An 18002-nucleotide genomic window follows, 5' to 3' on the forward strand; every position below is an offset into this window, starting at 1 on the left:
TGGGATGTATGTGGCTATCGATAGGAATGATTTCAACAAAATCTCAAGTTGTAGCCTTTACGAGTTTAGTATACCGTATTGCTCTACGAGTATTTGGTATAAAAAGGTATCACTTTTAAAGCATACTTTTCGGATATGCGACAAAATGGGAGAAAAACTCATTTTTTTAATTTCTTGGTAAAAGGTTAAAATCGTAAAATTAACTGAAACTGCAAACATATTTGGAACATTGACTGACTAACAAATCAATGGAGATGTCCACTTACCAGTGTTGTTTATTTCTTACTGTAGTTAAGTAAATATATGCATAATAATTATTTCTTTCAACTTTGATTACAGTCGAGAAATAATATATTTTTAATACCAACTGGGAACGTAAGCAGCTGTTCGAATAAATATAGCCCAGTAGCCATGAATTGCTACATACATATAGGCTAAAGTAATAGTTATTGGATTGAAAATAGAAGTAAATAATTTTACTCAAGTGTTAAATGCATAGGGGAAGACTTTAAAAAATTCCCCGATATAAATAAATTTCCGATTTATACAAACTTTCATTTTAATATATTTTCAATTATTTTATAGTAATGTAAATATTTTATATAGGTAATACATAAATTATGTATGTTCAAATATAGTGAGTAATGCACGGAGACATGTCAGCATTTTCAAGTTATTACATAGTTTAAATCAATTTTGCTAGATTTGATGCGAGAGTGTGGTGTGATGATTAGGTGTGTGTGTGTGATAGGGTATGAATGTTTTGTACAGTTTCTCGGGTGTGTTCGTGTTGATAATTGATACAATTTCAGTTAAAAATTATTGTTATAATCGTTATCGATAAGCTATATACAACATAAGCACTTTAGAACTTAGGATACATAACTAAAGAACGTGTCAACTACCCGGTAGATGAGACGGTGGCCACCAAGCCCACGTAGTTTACTTCACCACCAGCGATTGCTTGAGATGCCGCACCAGGCCGGATCCAATGTCCTGGACATCCGGCCACTGTCGTATCACAAAGATGACGAAACAAATAGACAAAAACGTTGTGAGAACGCGAACCCTGGATATGAGCAAACAATTATATTAGTTGTGTTCAACGTGGAATCGAATACACAAGTAGCTACCTAGTTTTGAGAAAAGGCATTATGATGCCTGCAGCGGTGGCCACAAGCAGGAGCACCACTTGCAGTATCGTTAATACCACATTGATGAGTTTCACAACCAAGGCCCGCGCATTCGAATTATCAATGCCCTCGACGGTGACATATTGTTGCTGCGACATGTGCTCCATTTTTGATATCTGTGGAGGAGCTCGCTTAGAATCGGTTTGCATTTGGCGTGGATTGGGGCTGGAATCCCCAAGCGTTCGAACTTACCCTCGTTTGACAGTTTTCGAGCACTTCGTTGACGTCACGTAGTCTTTCATCGCTTTGGTATTGTACTTTCTCCTCCATGTCGGCAATCGTTTGCTTCAGATTCTCAATTTCATTCTGTCGAACAAAGGCGGCAAAGCATGAGCACGAATGTCGGGCAAACTGCCAAAGCGTCAGCCAAGTGAACTACGAACCTGATGTAATTCCGTCAAGTCATTGATTTGCTCCTCGAGTCCCTCGGCACGATAGCGTTCACTTTCGAGTGTGGCAGTCAGATTGTTGAATTCCTTTTGGCCCGTCTATCGAAAATAGAAAAGGAGGTTCGAATATTAGTGGTAATAACACGGGGTTCCGCTGGCTTTTCAATAGAACACGCGTACCTCGAGTCGTTCGATGCGCTCCTTGAGCTTCTCGTTCTCGGCCTTTCGCTCGGCCAGCTCTGTTAGCAATGTCTTGAGCACTATGTGGTATTGGCTGGCTCCCGACTGGCTTTTACCAGACCTATGAGCAAATACAACAAGCATAGTTCGTTAGGATCGTATCCATCTTTGTCTTTGGTCAAATTCTTACCCTCCCGGTATGCTTTCGCTCGTTACGCTGCTGCATTCGCTGCCATTGTCACTGTTGAACTTTCCCGTGCCGCTTCCCGCTCCGCCGGTGTTGTTGTTCTGCCCGCCGCCGCCTGAGCCCGTAGAGGTTCCGGCTCCAGGCACTTGCTGCAAGCGCTCGCTGCCCAAAACATCGGCATTGGCAGACTGCATGCCCTGTAGCTCGGCCTCGCTCATCTGGTTGATGTTGTCGGCGCTGCCAAACTTGTTCTTGATCAGGTGCGCAAACTCTCGTGGCTTGGACATCACCGAACCGGAGAAGCCAGTGATGCCATCGCGGATGTTGCCTCCCACGTTGCGGAGACCCTGGCCGACATCCCGCAGCACCTCGCGCGGCTGACGGTGCTGACTCTTCGTCTGGAACTGGTGATTCTGCAAGTCCTTGGCCCGCTTCGTGTAGTTGTCCAGCTTTTTCTGCAGCTGCGAGATATTGTGTGCGCTCTTCTGGTTCTTTTTCTCAAAGACAGCCTGTCAAGGAGTATCACATCGATATTAATTATTTAATTATTGTAAAGACATAAGTGATTGTGCATACCTTGATGCGCTGCAGCTGCTGCTTGTCTGCACTGGCTGCCAACTTCAGATACTCGTTGACATTATCTAAATTAAACAATTATTCAAAGTGTAATTCTCTTGTATAAAATTTATACATTTTCCAGTCGATTGATTATCTACTCACCGTCTCTGGCAGTTTGCTCCTGTCGGATGGACTCCTTGGTGCATTGGATCTTCGTGTTTAATCGGTCGATGGCCTGAACGCTGGAGCTGCGTTCGTGGCAGCGGCGATGGACCTTCTTGCTGCTGTCGAACTCGTCTGAGACGAAGGACGAGTAGTAGTCCTCGTTGCCGGAGAGGCGGGAATCCTCCAGACCACTGCCCGTGCCGGCGCTTCCACCACCGCCGCCGCCTCCTCCGCTCTGCTGTGGACCCAAGAAATCCGTCATGTCGTTGACGCCAACGAGACCGCTGTAGGCCAGCAGACCGCCCTGGTCAGAGCCATGCGTGCGTCGCTGGCGCTCGCGACTCCTCCGCCGGTGGGTGGGACTGTGGCTGCGGAAGCCACGAGCCACCACCCCGGCGCTGCCCAAACTTCCGGTCACCGTGTTGCCCCCGCTGTAGACAGCCGCCTGTGCAGCTGCCACTGTGCTGGATGAGGCCGAGGAATTGCTGTTCGTGTTCGCCGAGGCTGTTCCGGATCCGGACGTGGCCCCTCCAGCCGTTGTCGTCGCTGTTGCAGATCCTCCACCAGTTCCTGCGGCGGAGTGGGCAGTTGCTCCTCCCGCTGTGGCTGCTGCTGTCTGAGTGGCTGCCGCTGCCTCGCTGGCTCGCTCCCGGGACACTGGCGAATTGTGGCGCATAGAAAGGTACGACTTGGGTTATTTTGTAAGACTTATCTGCGTTTTTTTGTCTTTGTTCAAATTTTGTTGATCATGAGGCGCGTTTGAAGCAGCACAAAAAAGTTCAGTTCTTAACGATCATTGTGTAGTGGGATGGATGGTGATGTAATGAGTTATTTTTAAGTTTAGCTCTTTTGTTTTATATGTATTAATTTCATATCCATGTCTTACTGATTACTTTTTAATTTTCATTTGAAATTAGATTTATTCTACTTTTGTAATGATGCGAAGTTTCTCTATTCAGAGTTAATAACAATTACATTTATTTTAAGTTAAATTGTTTTTAAAAGAATTTGATAGATTATTTTAATGATGCGATTCCAGCTGTTTATTCAATTTTAATTTTATCACAAGCTGGAAAATTGCTTGTAAGATGACTTATCGAATTTCCATGAACGTAATGTTTTATAAAGCACGGTTTTTTTAAAATTAGTTTTTAGTTTCTTTAATCTTTATTTGATGAATGTATAATGAATAAGTGTTGAAAAGAGTTATTTCAGTTTTTTATTGACAGCTGGACAGCCTGTGTTTGAGTCGCGGAAAGAGACAGACAACAAAGAAGAACAGAGACAAAAGAATCAGGGAGAAGAAGAAGAAGCAGTGGCAGGCAGTTTAATAGCGTTTAAATCGCGTGTTTTCGCTGTGAATAGAACCAAAATAAGTAGTAAAACGATTATGTGAATGAGTGCGTGAGTGTGGTGACGAAAGTGCATGGAATGTGCAGGTTACTTGCAAAACAAATTGAGTTTTATAGTACTGGTATACCTACATTTGTCAATGATTCTGATTGGGTTTGCTTGATTTGTTAGGCAGGCTAAAATTCAACGGTTACAAAGCTAAACAAGGAAAATATAAAAAGATATAAACAAAAATATGTAAAGTGTGCAATCAAACAAATAACAGATGTTAGGCACAGTCAAATGAATAATACAATGACCAAGGCACTCAAAAGTGTGCTATAATTTTTGCTTTTGATTTATAAATGGCTGTCCGTAAGCTTGTTGATGCCAAACTCGTGAATACATTGCGAATAATGGGCGTATAGGGGGTGTATGGGCGGTCTTTGGATTCTGGAAGATGAGTCATCGCTCAACCACAGCCGGGGTGGAAATTCATAATGAAATGACATTCAGTGAACCCCGAGGAAAATCTGCAGAACTAACTAAGAGAGTAACATTTATAGTTAAAAAGTTGACTTAGAGAGTATGAATTGTCAAACGCCAACGTAAACTAACAAAACACTAGATGTATAATAAAACGACCCACTCTCCTTACTTTCCATACATTATACTAATTCTACTGTAGATCAACGGCTGTAAAAACTAGTTGATGCGGTATTATCATAGTATAAATCAACACTGATAGCTAGCACTCCCTATCGAAAGTGAGCTTAGCCCCACATCCAGACTCCCAGATTAACATAAGCCCCGCTGATAAGATGCAGGAAGCTCCGGCTTTAACACGACCCAATCATTCCAATTAAGCGACTGACTAATGGACCAGAAGGAGCCCGAGGAGGGGATGGTGGTCTCAGTGGTTTGGGAGGAGGAGTCCGGAGGATTGGTAATCATAATTGATAATTACTTTGCTCGGTGCTGCGGCTGGCAGAGGGTGAGCGACTGGCGCGCAGATTCGAGCTGGAACCGCGGGATGGACGCAGGGGCTTCAGCGTTAGGAAGTCCCGATTCTGGTTCGGATTAGGGGCCGCATTAGGCGTTGTGTCCATTATTGCTGGCTGCCATTCAATGACCACGATTTCGCTGACTGCAAGGAAACAAGAGAAGCGAATAAATAACAATATTTTCAATACGTTTTCTAGGCTAAGTGGCAAAGTCTAAAGGTGAATCAACCCAGTCCGCCAGCTGATAATCCGTGCATAATCGGATTATTTCATATATGTTTGTATACAAGTGTGAAGAAAAGTGGAGCACATGGAATAATAAATTCTATACATTCCAAAAAATAGTGTCGTCGCTGACACATTTCAAGTGCTCGCCTCCAGATCTGTATACAATCTATTCTTAACCAGATACGGTAGCAATTTGTTGTGGATACTCCCCCCCTTTACTACCAACCCACTGTATCAGAGAACCATACAGGGACTGATTATATGAGTTCTCCGCCTGAAAAGTATAGAATTCAAGTGTCTTGGGCGGCATCTCAATGATGTTCGTTTGTGGGAGGGGAGGGTCTTCAATAAAGACAACAGACGCCTCATCATTATCATTGTGTGCACCGCGATACGAATTGTTTACTTGATTATAAGCAGCCTTTTTGTCAGCACACCCATTTGGGTTCTCCTTCCATTAACACGCATATAATTCACTGTATTTAATCAGCCCAAGGGAATATTTCGAATTCCATTACATTTATGCTGCTCCTCAAGTGAATCGGTTAGACTTAGCTGGTTCGTCTGCACGGATGCCGTTCCAGATCGTAATCGGCTTTAATGGATTTAACTTTCACACCCACTGAAGACCTACCCCATTGTTACTTCACTTGAACCAATTGAGAGTCCACAAGCAGCACTTTCCACTCACGTTCCGCTTTTTCTTTATGCGCTTTGCATTTTTCGGGTAATCGGGTAATTTTCCGTTCGGTAAAACCCCTTTAAGCTTATCCACACACATTTAACAGTGCCAGACATTTTAACAGTCTAACACTTTTCATGGCAAACGCTCGACCTGGTTTATAGCTACATATAAACATTTCTAAAATTACAGTAAATATGAAAAACATTTACAATGAATCTTAAAACCAATAATAGTGTACAACTATAAATGGTGCACTCAGAGGGACAGATTGAACTGAATATAAACATTATTCTGTTTAGAGATTAATCAAGGGATTCAACTGCAGAAATAGCAACGATAATTAAAAAGAATTCTTTGTTATTGAAGGGTTTAAAGTTTATATTTAAACGTATCTCAGATACGTATATATCATGTATACGGTGTCAATGATTCTTAAAGTCTTTGCATGATGGTATAGGTACTTTCTTTAGAGATTCATTCCTTATAGATACATTTTAAATCCATGCTATCCATCACTTTTTTCTGTACCGAGAAGCCAGAATCAGAAAAGATATGAGAGGACAGTGATAGATAGATAAAGATGGACCCACTCAGTCCGTTGCGCTTTCAACCCAAATGCTCATCTGCACTTGACTGCCCCACGGCTGATGGGTTTGTGGAGGAAGTGGTGGCCTGGAGGAAGTGGAGGTCTGGAGGGATGGTATGGAATGGCATGGAATGGTTCGATGCCTTCAGCTACGACGTTTTGCTGTGTGAATCGAGCATAATCATTTTCTTTGTGCCCCTTTCTTTCAGTTTGTGAATTTTAATCAACGTATTTTGTAACCTTCTTCTGTTTTTCGTGCTTTGTTTGTTATTCCGCGACTCGCTTCCCATTCGCTTTCTTGCACAGTTGTTTAAACAGAAAACAAAACAATGACAAAATAACAATAAGCGCATTGATATTATATATCAAGCGAAGCGAAGAAAGTCCGCAACGAATTGGGAATGCCCTATACTCAGACTAATAACAATAAGTTCTGTTGGATACTATTTTCAGAGATTTAAAGTGATCCACAGTATTATGTAGTTGATTAAATTACATAATTGAAAGGAAGGCAGTTCAAAGTTCTTTTAGCTTAACTTGAATAGTAATAAAAGAAAAATTCAATTAAATATAATTATCTGCTTACATTGTAAACTCAACTCATTCAAAGTAAGCTTATCAGTCCGTCTATACTGAGCGAAACACAAAATGCTATGCAATGCAAATTGAAAAAGATTCAGGGTCACTGCACTCACGACTTTGAAACTCACACGATGTCGCACTTCATATCTCCTCTCGTGTTAACCTCTTTCCGTTCTTCAATTTCTGAGATGATTGTATGGAACAAGTCGCAATTTGTGCTGATAAGGAAGCAAACAGGCCAGAGTACAGACCATCTGCAGCGAATGTCAGTTATCAATAGTCTGTTTCGGGTGCATATGAACCCGGGAGATTCAGCAGGAAAAAACGAATCAAATCGGTTCCGCATTTTTATCACTAAGTAGGGAGGGTGGTTCTGGTTCAAAGTCCAGAGATAATTGATAAAGGCCCAGACCTATGACACAAGCCAGTGCATTAGCATAAACGCACAGGCAGTCATATAATATCACTGAGAACTTGAAGTGCGTTAAACTTTATTGGGTTATATTGTTATATATAATATAGTGTTAGTAAGATTTACAAAATCTATTAGAAAGTGCTATTCTGTCAAAGGTTCAACACAATTAACTAGAATTTTAAAACCCAACATTTTAAAAGCAGTTGATCTTTGATGGGAAATCATCTTTAAACAGGTTTCTTGTACATATGTAAGTACCATTATTGCATTGCACGATCCTTTGTATGCATTAAGTTTCATTGCAATATGATGCTTGGATAATTTTACAAGCCTTTCCATAACAAAGTGTAGAAATTGTACAATTGCCAATCTGTCCATGCACTTTTGCATACTTAGAATGCAGATTCAATTATGCCAAGACATTTGCTAATGACCAACCACATCCACATGCCACGTTCCGCATGCAAAAATCTCGGGATTCCGACTCGGCAGCCCAGCTGGTTATCTTTTGTGAAGGTCGCCGCGCTTGGATTATAAATATAAAGAACCGCATTAAATTATAAGTCGTATGCACAGACTGCGAGCAAGTAATTACAGAACTGACTCTCGGTCTCGTTTGCATTTTCACCCAGTCGGTCTGCCGCCCAAACATGGAAACGTGCCTCCATCCATTTATCCACATCACCCTGTGAACTGTGAGTAATTCTATCATTAGATGGAATTTTGTGGACTTTGGTCCGCATTTCTGCCACATAAATAATGCTGTCTGGAATAAATTCGAATTCAAATGACCTCACGGTACACAGTTTATTCCAATTGCACGGCACTAATTGGTTCCTTACGTGTGGAGACGATGGAATATTAAGTTATTGCACTACTCGAGGTTTACAACAGACCCTTGCATTCTTGTTCTTTATAAGGAAAACTGATCTTCTTTGTTTTATATACATTTGTAGAAACTGTAGGTCTAAATATTCATTAACTTGTTCGAGTGTGCGCTTTGGTTTCTTATCGCAACTCACAACAGCTTTGCCGGAATGTCAAACTCTCTTTCCGATTATATAAGAGCTGCGAAAACTGAAGCCGACAGTATCATAAATGTTGTGCAGGTCAGGGTATTAAAGCTTATGTACGTGTATGTACGTATGTGTGTACAGCAGCAATTGAACTTTTCGTGAAGAATTGCAAAGTTTGCCCAACAAAACCCTTAAAAGTCAAGAAAAGAGGCCAAAGAAACATAAACAATTGTGACTCAACTTTCGACTGCTGGCCCATTACCTCAACAATTTAACAAGTCGCTTGGTTGTCAATGTATTTTATAGATGTTACTTTGCCGCCGTCGTTGTTTCAGCATTTTGCGTTGTGTTTTATTATTGCAGGTGTTTAAACTGCTGTTCGAGACAAGCCAAAGGTAAGTTGTAGCCTGATTGTGTGTTTTTTGCCTTTTCTTTATTTACGGGGGGCTGACGACTTTGTTCTCATTCGTTGCCAGATACAAAATGTGGCGGTGGTGGTGGAAGGGGGTAAGGTGGGTGGCAGGTGTCAAGTGCGAGTCGTGATTCATGCTAAGTGTACATAAAAACTGGGGAGAACGCTGTGGTCGAGTTGCTGGACTATCAGATACCCATTACTCAGTGGCAGTGCGAGGGAAAAAATAACAAATACTTATCGATAGAAGCGGACTAACTATAACTTTGTAAGAACAGCTTAAATCTACAATACTAGAATCCACTTGATTTATGTTTTATTTAACATGTAAGCTTTTGTTAATGCTTAAAAATAAAAGGAAGCAGTTAAAAGTGATGATCATTAACAATTATATCTTTGAAAAGAAGATATATCGATATTTTCTGCTTTCTAATGACAGTTGAGCATATTTGTATCGTATGATTACATTTTGAATCTGAAAATCTAAGCAACCTTAGAGAGGGTATCAAAAACAAAAGAGTTGCGCCACAAGTTGACTTTGTGTTTTTGTTTTTTTTTTGTTTTAGATAAGCACACTGGGAACCCTCATAATCGACAACCGCAACCACAAAAAATAACCGGGAAAAGAAAGGAACGACTGTGCTATTTTCAATAAGCTTATTATCGCTGCAATGGATACCCAGTGTATCTATTTTCAAACTGCCACCGAAAGATATCAGCCATTGCAATGGTATTTTAATTACAAACCGTATTTATCAATCAATCAGCCCAATTTGTGTTGTGTAAGTGGGAAAAGTGAGAGGGAAAACTTATTTCACTATCAATCCACAATTAGTGGGTAGCACGGGTGCAAATCGAATCAATGGGTCTTAGATAACGATAAAGAACAATCCACCGACTTTCTTTACCCATTAGCGAATTGTAGAAGTAAAACACAAATAATATCTAGACAACGTTCCAGGTGTATCTGCAAACATAAATCTTTCTGTGAATCATTGTCGTAAAACATAAAGATAAAACTTGATTTATGGCCTAACCGCCGTTTTGTACTACTTACTGCTTTTAGAAATGAAAATAGTTACAGAATGACCTGGCAATTTCCGGCAAGTAGAGGTTCCCAGTGAAGCAAAAGTAATTCGATAAATATTCGATAAATTCGAATGCACCAAATAAAGTAATTTTTCGTGAGATATGGGAATGCTTTAGTTTAGAAATAAACCCTAGTAATTATACTTAGGACAAGTCAATTTGTTGTTACTTTGACCCACGTGATTTTCCTCTTCTGCTAACCAAGTTTTCATGTCTTGGAACTCTTCGCGGAAAGATTGCCTATCAACTGGTCGGTCGTGCTTCGGCCTTATCTAATGTCCCAAAGAAGCCCACACACCTGACACTAATCAGCCCTCAGGTGTCGGCTAAACCCACATCCAATTGGTGTCACATCGAGTGTGTAAATATAACATTTGATTCACCGCCTTATTAATCAGGAGACAACAAATGAAGGAAACCTGATATCGTTACCTCTATATGCAGAAGGCGGAATCGGAGCTGAAACGACTCCCAGGAACACGTGATATTGTTGACCAACATGCAAACTGTATTTATCTATATGACACCGGAACACCTTACTATATATGGAAAAACCATTTCCTGTACAAAACAAATTCATTCTGCCTCTGCAAATTATAAAAATGTGTCACAAACTTGGTAATAGTTATCTTTGCTTGTTGAGATCGCGTAGTATTCAATTTTTAAATGGAATCCTTTACACATTTTATCTTGTTTGCCAGCCACTTCTTTGATACATTTTATGGGCATAGAATTGTAAATACTACCTAATTATCAGTTCAGTACATAATCTTTATTGCTCTGCAATCGCTGGCCATAAATTTTTCTGCTCTGTGACTAGAAAGTAGGGTTTTAAAATTTTACCAGGAAGGGAGCAAAAATCCATTGAAAATGTGGTAAGTACTTTCGGATCGGTTCTTTCGACATTTTCTCCGCTCGCTGGGTTTTTCGTGTGGTTTTTGTGGTTCGGAAAAGTTTCGCAGTTAACAACAGAGTAGTCAGCCAGGCAATTACCCTTATGACAGTTATCCAATGCCTTATGCTACCAGTCTGCGGTGCCAATTCTCCATTTTCTCTCTGCGGGACCAGCTCTTCCGCTGCGGCTTCCCATTAACGCAATTGGTTTGTGCCACTTTCTTTGAGATACTCGCAGCACGAGTCCAGCATGTGGGGCCAACATGATGCTGCTGAAACTTGGCAGATACTTCTAGTGGACCAGAAGATGTTTCGCCCATAACTCATGGCACATTGGACACTATTTTATGGCTTGTTTCCACACAAAGCAAGCAGCTGTGGGTGTTCGCTTTTTTATTATTTTTTTTTTATAATTTTTCCCCACGCTTTGTGTTTGCAAAAGATAGTCTATCGAAAGATCAAAACCTTGACCCCACCCACAGGTGAAGGTTGCGCCACGTTGGATAATCGAAATGTTCTTGAAATGAACTTATAAGTTGCAGTCAAAACCATCAATCCAATGAACTATAATTTGTATTAGAATAAGGCAGCTATAACAGCGATCTTGCATTTTATTTGATTTTATTTTTAATAGATATATGAAGCTATTTATGGCATTTTAAAATGTAATCAGTAGAACTGATTAGTTTCCATTAATGTCACCTATTCAAATTCAATCAACGGCGCAATCGAACTAATTTGTTTGCCTCATTACACAATAATTGCATAATTAAAATAAATATACCGCTTGTCCATAAACTAATTGCTCAAGCACGATTAATTTTATGAAATTTTGCATATGATTATTTATATCACATATCGACCACGCCCCAAAGCCAATTGTTTCATCGTTCAATTTTGGGCAAAGCGCCTAATTGACTCTCGCTGCGGGTCAATAACACTGGCGTTGGCAAACAGAGACGCGGAAAGAGGAGGAGGAGACCCAACGAGGTTGAGTTGGGTTCGGACATCAATTTTATGGTGTCATGGCATTTGTCAAATGAGCCACTCCGAGCTGAACTTTAAGCCGGGCGGACCTTGGAGCTCCGCTCGAAACTCGAGAAACCCGAAACAGTAAGCGAGGATCAGGCAATCTTGGTGACTCACAGCTGCTTCTTGGGAAATTATAAGAAAATTCCATACTTTTATATTATATTAGGTGTATTATATTAGGTGTGTTCCGTATTGAAGAAAGACAGCCGAATTGCAAGGCATCTTTATTAATATTTGGGCAAATACTTAATATTCAATTGATAACTTATTGCCCATTTTCGATTGCCACTTTTAGTGAGCTGCTTCTGCCGTTTTTATATTGACCAATGAGTCGTGAGGCAGATATTAAACTGATTAGCACTGATTATTCCGGGAAAAATACTTGCGACCAATTTCTGAGATATTTGAATAGTAGAATACTCGTCTGCTTTCTCTAGAATCATGTTGGTCCTTTATAAATAAACCCGAAATGATTAAACCTTTCCCGTAGCCAATTTTCCACGTGTCTGCAGACTCATCGCATTGTGTAGAATTTTGTCACAGCACAGATTGTCGTGTTCAGCTGTTGTTGATATTAGTCATCGAATATTCGGACAAAGATCAACCTGCTTAACATTTTTACACCGAATGTTCAATGAATTGACCGACGAGCGAGCGTCGTCAGCAAAAGCTCGCATGACTGAAATGCAAATATGAACAAATAAAGCAAATAAATAAATGCTATAAACAAATGAGACGCTGCGAGTGGCGTGCTTGAAATACAAACCCATGAAAACCGAGAAAACCGGAAAGGAAAGGAAAACACAAAGCACGCTGCCAATTTTTTGTCATTGTTTTTGTCGAGTGGTGGTGTACAGAAGCCAAAACCAAAATCCAGAACCAAAACTCACAAAGAAAACAGATCGGAACACGTTTTCGAAGGAGCCAGATTGGAGCATGAACAGCATGAGGTGGGCGGGGGCTCCAATACCCACCCACTATTCAAGCCCCCAAGCGGAATGATTCATGGGTGCCTGCCGCTGATGCCAAATCGCATTCGGTTGATGAATTTAAATTGTTCTCAACCGAATGCGTACACTACAACCAAAAAGGGGCAGCATGTACATACATATGTACATATACATACATATGTACATATATGTGTACATTTCAGAACAATGGAGCCTTTCAAATTTCATAATCGCTTTAACCGCCGTGTTTCCTTACCTCTAATTGAATAATTAGCTTTTACTTGTGATTTATTCATTAAATAAATTCACTACAAAAATTGAGTTATCATCAAGTTTGTTATGTTTTTAGATTCTGGGCTTGGCCATGTTTTTATTACATACATATTTATGTTTATTTTACTTTAACAATTCAATTGAGAAGCACTGATACTCGACCCACCGTAGTCATCAAAACCACATTTATAGCGTTTTCCATCCATCCATCGCTTGGGTGCGACGCTCAGTTTCCTGCAAATTGTTGTCGCCTCGTCAAACAAACATTAAATTATTGATTGACAAGTCCTCAACCCTTTGCATTTTCCATCATTTTCCCGCTTTTGCACCGCCATCCGCGGCAAACTGAAAAGGTGAAAGTGAAAACTGCCGTTTCTATTGTCGTTACTCTCTTTTTGTTTGTGCAAAACAATTTAAAAATTTATGTGTAAATTTTCACAACGGAAGTGGTTGAAACTTATGTGTGGAGCCACCACAGAGCGGAAACGGCAAAAATAACGAACAAAAGCTATAGATTAGTTGAACTTATAAGGTCATTGTCATATTTGGTCATCTGGTCGAGCATATTTGTAGTGGATGAGTCACTGCCAAACAAACAGATACATACGATCCTCCGCTAAAACACTTTCCCCACAAACCAGAAATGTCTAGAGACATCTCTAGCTATTTATTGTTTTACAGCGAAATCTTTTTTAAGTGTACTAATCGTTTCCGAGAAGATTTGCTACCTAATCGTTAGGTATAGTGCACCAAATCACTGGAATTTGATGAATAACCAACACAGAAACTGATGTATGGATATAAGCGTTTAATCTAAATTAGCATGCCTGACATCATCAGCTGGCCTGGCAAAGCCATAATCCGAAGCTCACCTTGGTAACTGAACTCTAATCTGCGAAAGAACTTCCATTTTGTGGCACTCCCTCGCCCATTTCTGCGTATTTGGCTGAAAACCCAGCGTTTCAATGGTCCGTGCTAAGTAAGGAAACATTGGGGAACAAATTGAACATTCCTTTATAAGTCAATTATGATTAATAAACCTAATCAGCCCGATTAGTACGGGAGTGGGAAAAAGTTCGCAGACGAATCTAATCAAGATTTGATGGCTGCTCAGACCTGAGGTAGTTAAAGTTTAAGTAGCATGTATTAAAAAAAAAACATATATTTGCCGATTATATTTGTCTTCACAGGCGGAAATGCGATTGTTTTGGGTTACCTCTGGGCTGAATTTTTAATTACTGAACTAGGGCTCTAGTGAAACATTTCGCTTGGGAGCGTCGCTTGTTGCCAGGACAGAAGCTATTTGAAGAGCCGGTTGGCCCTCTCTCTCTCTCTCTCTTTGCGTCTCTCTCTCTTTTGGGCACACGCCCAAAACAACAAAACAGCAGGGAATAAACAGAACAGAAGAAAAGTAGAGCAAAACAAAAACAATTCGAATCGAAACGGTTCAGTTTGAATCGGTTTAGTTCGCGGGAAGTTCAAGAACAAAATAAAAGGCAACACAATTTCACTCTGCTTATTTTGCGGTTGCCTTCGCCCATCAAACAAACTTAATTAAATATGCAAATAATTTGCGTGCTTTCGTGCTCTTTTTTTTATGCTTCGATTGTATTGCATAATGCACAAAATTCGGAGATTAATAGATTTGGGAAGTCTCAAAAACTGGGACACGGTCGAATCCGAAAGTAATTTATCGAGAGGTTTATTGAAAACTCTTTTCGATCTCAGCTGTTCGAATTGAAGAGGAAGCGGGAAAAGAGAAAGCCAATTAATGCGGATAACAAATGGCTAAAGCCGAATTGATCAGTCATTGAGTGATTGGCAGTCAACCCGCTTCAGCATAAGGAAAAGTGGTAATTACGAAATGCGAAAGATCATGGTGGAAATTAATCACTTTACAGTAGGGGTATATTGTATTCTTGTTGAGGAAAATTTCACTTTCCGAAACAGCATAACTTCAGATTAACACTTCAATTAAAAGAAAAGAAAACAATAAAATGAATACTATGGTCCGAATACTTTTATTTCCCTATATCACCTTGAATTAAATAAAAGAATGGGTGTGATTTTCGGTATTTTGGCCCCTGCTAATCGGCTATTTTAAACCCCTGTGGCTAGATAGCAAGTAAAATGCCCTAATCTGCTCTCTCATAATCCAGCATTTTTCCACTCCGCCCACCGCCCACCTGCTCTTTGACGTCATCGCAGACCGAAGTCTAGGTCTTCGCACTCTTGTGGGCTTTCGGAAACTCAAATTTATTCAGATTGGCGGTGGGGTGTTCAAGTGTTTTGGCGCCGTTGGCAACACAGTGAGCAAAAGCAAATGCTTTCCATGCTCGTGGCCGCTTTTGAAAATCAAATCAAATAAACAAACAGAAATCAGAGCAGTTTAGCATTTGGAGTAACGAATGATATTTATATGAAATATTTAATATGCATATGCGAGCGATGCGATGCGATCCCACAGAATCATAAATAAAATCATCAGTTGTCACAGGCCAAAAGAGAATAGTCGAGGGAGCGGGGGGAGGGGGCTGATCTGCACACGAAATTAAATAAATAATATAAACACTGCGCCAGAAATAGCTGACAAGCAAACGAGACCAGCGACCAAGAAAGCTACACTGAACAAAATTAGAATCTACACATTCCACACTTTTTCGCACAATAACTTTTAGTAATTTAAGATATTCTAGCTTTATTGATTTAAAACTTCTTTATAGTGTACTAATTTGTTAAATTCCACAATCTCTATACTTTTTGCTCTGTGTAGAGATAGCCTCGCTATAAATGCCGATTCTTTTCATTTTCCGTCCGCTTACATTTATCATGCCCGCTGAATTTAATTCAATTGCTGACAAAAACGTTTTGTTGTGGATTCAACCGTGCCTGTCTCCGAACAACAACAACAAATGCAACAAACTATGATGATAACAAACAGGAAGATGAGCCCATAGAAAGCCAACTTGCTCAAGACGATCTCACACAAATGTGCAGCTAAGTGAATTGATCAACGGGAAGTGTGATTGTTGCCAAGCCACAAGACGCATTCCCTGCTATTATGTACTGAATTGAAGTCGCTATTAACGTTAATTGTGTTATGCATATGTCAGGGGCGGGGCAGGGGGAGGCGCTGGCTTTAACAAATGGTAATCAAAGTGCAATGCCAGGGAAAGTCAGCGATTTCGAGGAGCAAATTCATCGGGCGAGGTGATATGATCTCTGACAGCAAAGAGGCCAAACTGGTTCTGCTTAAGTAATTACGAAAGTAGAGTATTTCTTAATAACTTTATTATTCCAAACAAACTGAAATGAACAAAGGCTCCCGTATGTACATACGTACGTATATATTAGATTCACTTTTATCTGCTGACCAGCTTTTATAAAACCCATTTCGGTTCCCATCAGAGATTAATGGCTTGCGAGGCGAGCCAAAAATGAGGTTCTTGAGGCCCGAAAAAGTTTGGATCAGTGTTTTTTCCGCATAAAAAATAAGCAGGCAGGCCAACACACACGCACACACACGTTCGTGGGTCGCAGGTACGTGCGGGCGTGTGGTTGTGAGTGTGTTGGCCTGGTTGAGAGTACACTTAAATAAACAATTCTGAACCAAAAACAATATTCGGCACGCACTCACCTTTGCAACAACAGTTATGAAGGTGCAGCCACCCGCTCTCTCGCTGTCCGCTTTACACGCTCTCTGCCTCGCTCTCTCTTCTCGCTTTTTGGCTGCTGCAGCGCTTGATTTTTATGCACTCATCAATTTTCAAACTGCGACGCCCTTTTACCGATTTTCTCTCTCACCAACAAAACAACAACTGCCGCACTCAGCACACACGCACACACTCTGTTAACAACAATTTGGCTCTTCACTTTTTGTGTATTAGATTTTCCTTTCGCTCTGCGCACCTCGCGAAAATTACTGTTACTCGGCTGGACAATCAGCGATACTTGTTGTTAAACAGCGGACGTCGCTTCTTACATTTAATTGGCTGCCCTTTCGACTTGTCTGCTGCCAGTTTCTGCACTTTACTTTTGTTTGACTTGACGCCTTCGTCTGCTCTTCGCCTTCGTCTTCGCACAGAATTATCCGACACACGACCAACCGCCGCTAAAAATCAACACAGAGTAAGTGTGGTCGTCGCCTTCTTGACGAAGAAAACCAAAGGAAGCAAATAGAAGTCAGAAAGAGCACCTGGTCAGCACCTGGTCACACCACCGAACGGTTCCGCTGACTTAAAACCGTGCTGCCAGACCGTTTTCATATTAAAAGTCAATATAAACATTTTATTCATAGCACAAAATATGCGGGACCATATTACAAATAAGCTTTATCAGTTCTTTTTTATCTTGGGATTGATATTTTCGATTCATTATATTTATATTATAAACTATTTTTTATTTTTATTGATACCATGCGAATAAATTTGAAATTTCGTGATTATGTAATCTTTACAACTTTAAAATAGAAGGGAAAGGAACTTGTAAGGTGGTATATATGTAGACGCTGAGTGCTAAAAGAAAGTTCTGAATATAAATATTTAAATTTAAGTCTTTGATTGGCGCTCATTTTTGCTTATGGGTCCCACTTTCGATTAGGAGTTGTTGGCGAAATCGCGGAACGGGCACACTGATTATTGTTTAGGAGACAGTGGACCAAACCCAATTTGAATCAACCGTATATACTGATATCAGGCAATTAATAATACTATGATACAGAATGATCAATATGTGAATTGCATTCGTATGTGTATTTGTTTTACGTCCTTACGTCGCTAATTTCTGAATTAAATAGCTCAAAAATATTCGTAAGTATCATGAAACAATTAAAA

At 40.3% G+C, this 18002-nt stretch overlaps 1 protein-coding gene across 3 annotated transcripts; it reads right to left on the minus strand.

Moving 5' to 3' along the window:
• Nucleotides 1-333: 333 nt before the first annotated feature.
• Nucleotides 334-17305, minus strand: LOC6614112 (transmembrane and coiled-coil domains protein 2). Of its 3 annotated transcripts, none has more exons than XM_032721713.1 (10): nt 17153-17305; nt 4972-5151; nt 2670-3329; nt 2526-2590; nt 1953-2458; nt 1763-1883; nt 1577-1681; nt 1386-1499; nt 1134-1309; nt 334-1069 (listed from the first exon to the last, which is right to left on the minus strand). In XM_032721713.1, the coding sequence occupies exons 2-10, from the start codon at nt 5111-5113 to the stop codon at nt 943-945; spliced, it is 2016 nt and encodes a 671-aa protein (XP_032577604.1). In that variant the 5' UTR covers nt 5114-5151; nt 17153-17305; the 3' UTR covers nt 334-942. The 3 variants fall into 3 exon arrangements, with proteins under 3 accessions (XP_032577604.1, XP_032577603.1, XP_002038566.2); XM_032721712.1 differs by having other exon boundaries at nt 16808-17305; XM_002038530.2 differs by lacking the exon at nt 4972-5151 and having other exon boundaries at nt 17153-17304.
• Between the last annotated feature and the right edge of the window lie 697 nt (nt 17306-18002).

This window comes from Drosophila sechellia, chromosome 3R, assembly GCF_004382195.2.
Source record: "Drosophila sechellia strain sech25 chromosome 3R, ASM438219v1, whole genome shotgun sequence".
In the NCBI taxonomy this organism is placed as follows: Eukaryota; Metazoa; Arthropoda; class Insecta; order Diptera; family Drosophilidae; genus Drosophila; species Drosophila sechellia.